Raw genomic sequence first — 1446 nt, 5'->3', positions numbered from 1 at the left:
AGCCCCGCTCTGTGCTTTGGGGGGCTTTTCCATCCTCCACGACCCAGAGCAGGCAGCGACGGGACACCGATACAGCTGAGCACGCTGCCGAGGCCACGGGCAGCACTGTGCCACTGCAAGTCCCAGTGCTGCCCTTGAGCCTCCCCAGTGACGTAAGCATGTCCATAAACCCTGCTCTGCTGTTTAGAAAACACAGGCAGAGGGCACGAGCCTTGCTGGAGGTCATGCAGCAACGCACTGGGTCAGCAGCACCGTGTTTCTGCCTCCTCCTGGCCCCCGGCGCTGCTGGAGGAGGGACTTTCCTCAAGTTGCCAGCAATCGCTTACAAGAACAGAATTTCTAAGAACAGGAATAAAAAACATCTGAAAATTAACTCTACAGCTATGTGGGTTTTGCGAGTAGACAAAACACAGCCACCCGTGGCTGATGGAACAGCCGCTGGCCACAGCGCCTTGTCTTGCTCCGGAATGGCAGCTTCCTCCACCTGACCACCAGACTCAGCGAGTCCCTTACCTCAAAGGTTGCTCGGGGACAGGGCTTTAAAGGGAGGTTTGACCCGATCCTCCTGACAACGCTGCGTGCCGAGCCGTGGGGTTTGTTCTGCCAGATGGGGATCGTCTGCAGGACACCGTGGGACAGAATTAAATCAACTCGAGAGCTCTGACCTCTGACTTTTCATTTGTTCAGCGACACTTTTAGTTGGGAACCTTTTAACTGAGGTCCTCACTCCATAAAACCATGTTTCAGCCAAACACATGGGGATGTCAGTTGCTAAGGGGCATTTTAAACCTGGGCATGGTACTTTTAGGACTGAAACTAAAAGCACTCAGTGACAGACACTGAACTACAAATGATAACAGGCCAAAAGGAGGAAAACAGCCTCACGCGAGGGGCCCAGGAGAAGAATGACATCACCAGCAGCTCTGGTTTAAAGTGCCACTTGCACTCCCCCATGATCTGTCACACTGGCAGCACTCGGAGGACTGGGAATGATTCTGGGTGACGGCAAAGTGACAAATGTACTCAATGCCTGCCCCAGGCAACAGCCGAAGAGAAGAGCCCTGCAGGGTGCTGGCAGAAGCAGTGAATGTTTTAGTGGTCTCGGGACGGCTCTGAAATGGATTCCAAAGGTGAAGAGCTCTGTGCTTTGGCCGTCTGTCCCTCTGCCAGCATTACGCTGTCACGGGCTCTCGTGACAGGAGGCAGCCAAGTGAAAGCCACAGGGACAACTTAGACTCCAAACACGTTATTTCGCTCGCTCCACCAGCAAATCCATTAATTTGTTTATTGCCGGGGGTCGTTACGCGCACAGCGCCTGAGCGCTGGGCTTGGGCAGTTAGGGTTAAAATTCCCGGTGTGTATTTTAAATGGAATCTCCGAGCTGGGAGCGCCCCGACTGCTGTGGCGGCCCCCTGGCCACCGGCCGCGGGACAGCCGCGGGGAAGG

At 54.8% G+C, this 1446-nt stretch overlaps 1 protein-coding gene across 1 annotated transcript in view; it reads right to left on the bottom strand.

The window, feature by feature from the left end:
• MTFR1L (mitochondrial fission regulator 1-like) overlaps positions 1 to 671 on the bottom strand; it is a gene marked incomplete at its 5' end in the record, with an annotated part of 5928 nt that extends 5257 nt beyond the window's left edge. The window contains one exon of the mRNA XM_010142196.1: positions 514 to 671. Within this exon, the coding sequence (XP_010140498.1) occupies positions 514 to 671 (158 nt within the window). The remainder of the gene's footprint in view (positions 1 to 513) is intronic.
• Between the last annotated feature and the right edge of the window lie 775 nt (positions 672 to 1446).

The sequence above is a fragment of the Buceros rhinoceros genome, unplaced genomic scaffold, assembly GCF_000710305.1.
Source record: "Buceros rhinoceros silvestris isolate BGI_N320 unplaced genomic scaffold, ASM71030v1 scaffold46318, whole genome shotgun sequence".
NCBI lineage: Eukaryota > Metazoa > Chordata > Aves > Bucerotiformes > Bucerotidae > Buceros > Buceros rhinoceros.
The sequence above is the reverse complement of the archived record's forward strand: the minus strand, read 5'-3'. Positions and strand labels throughout refer to the sequence as shown.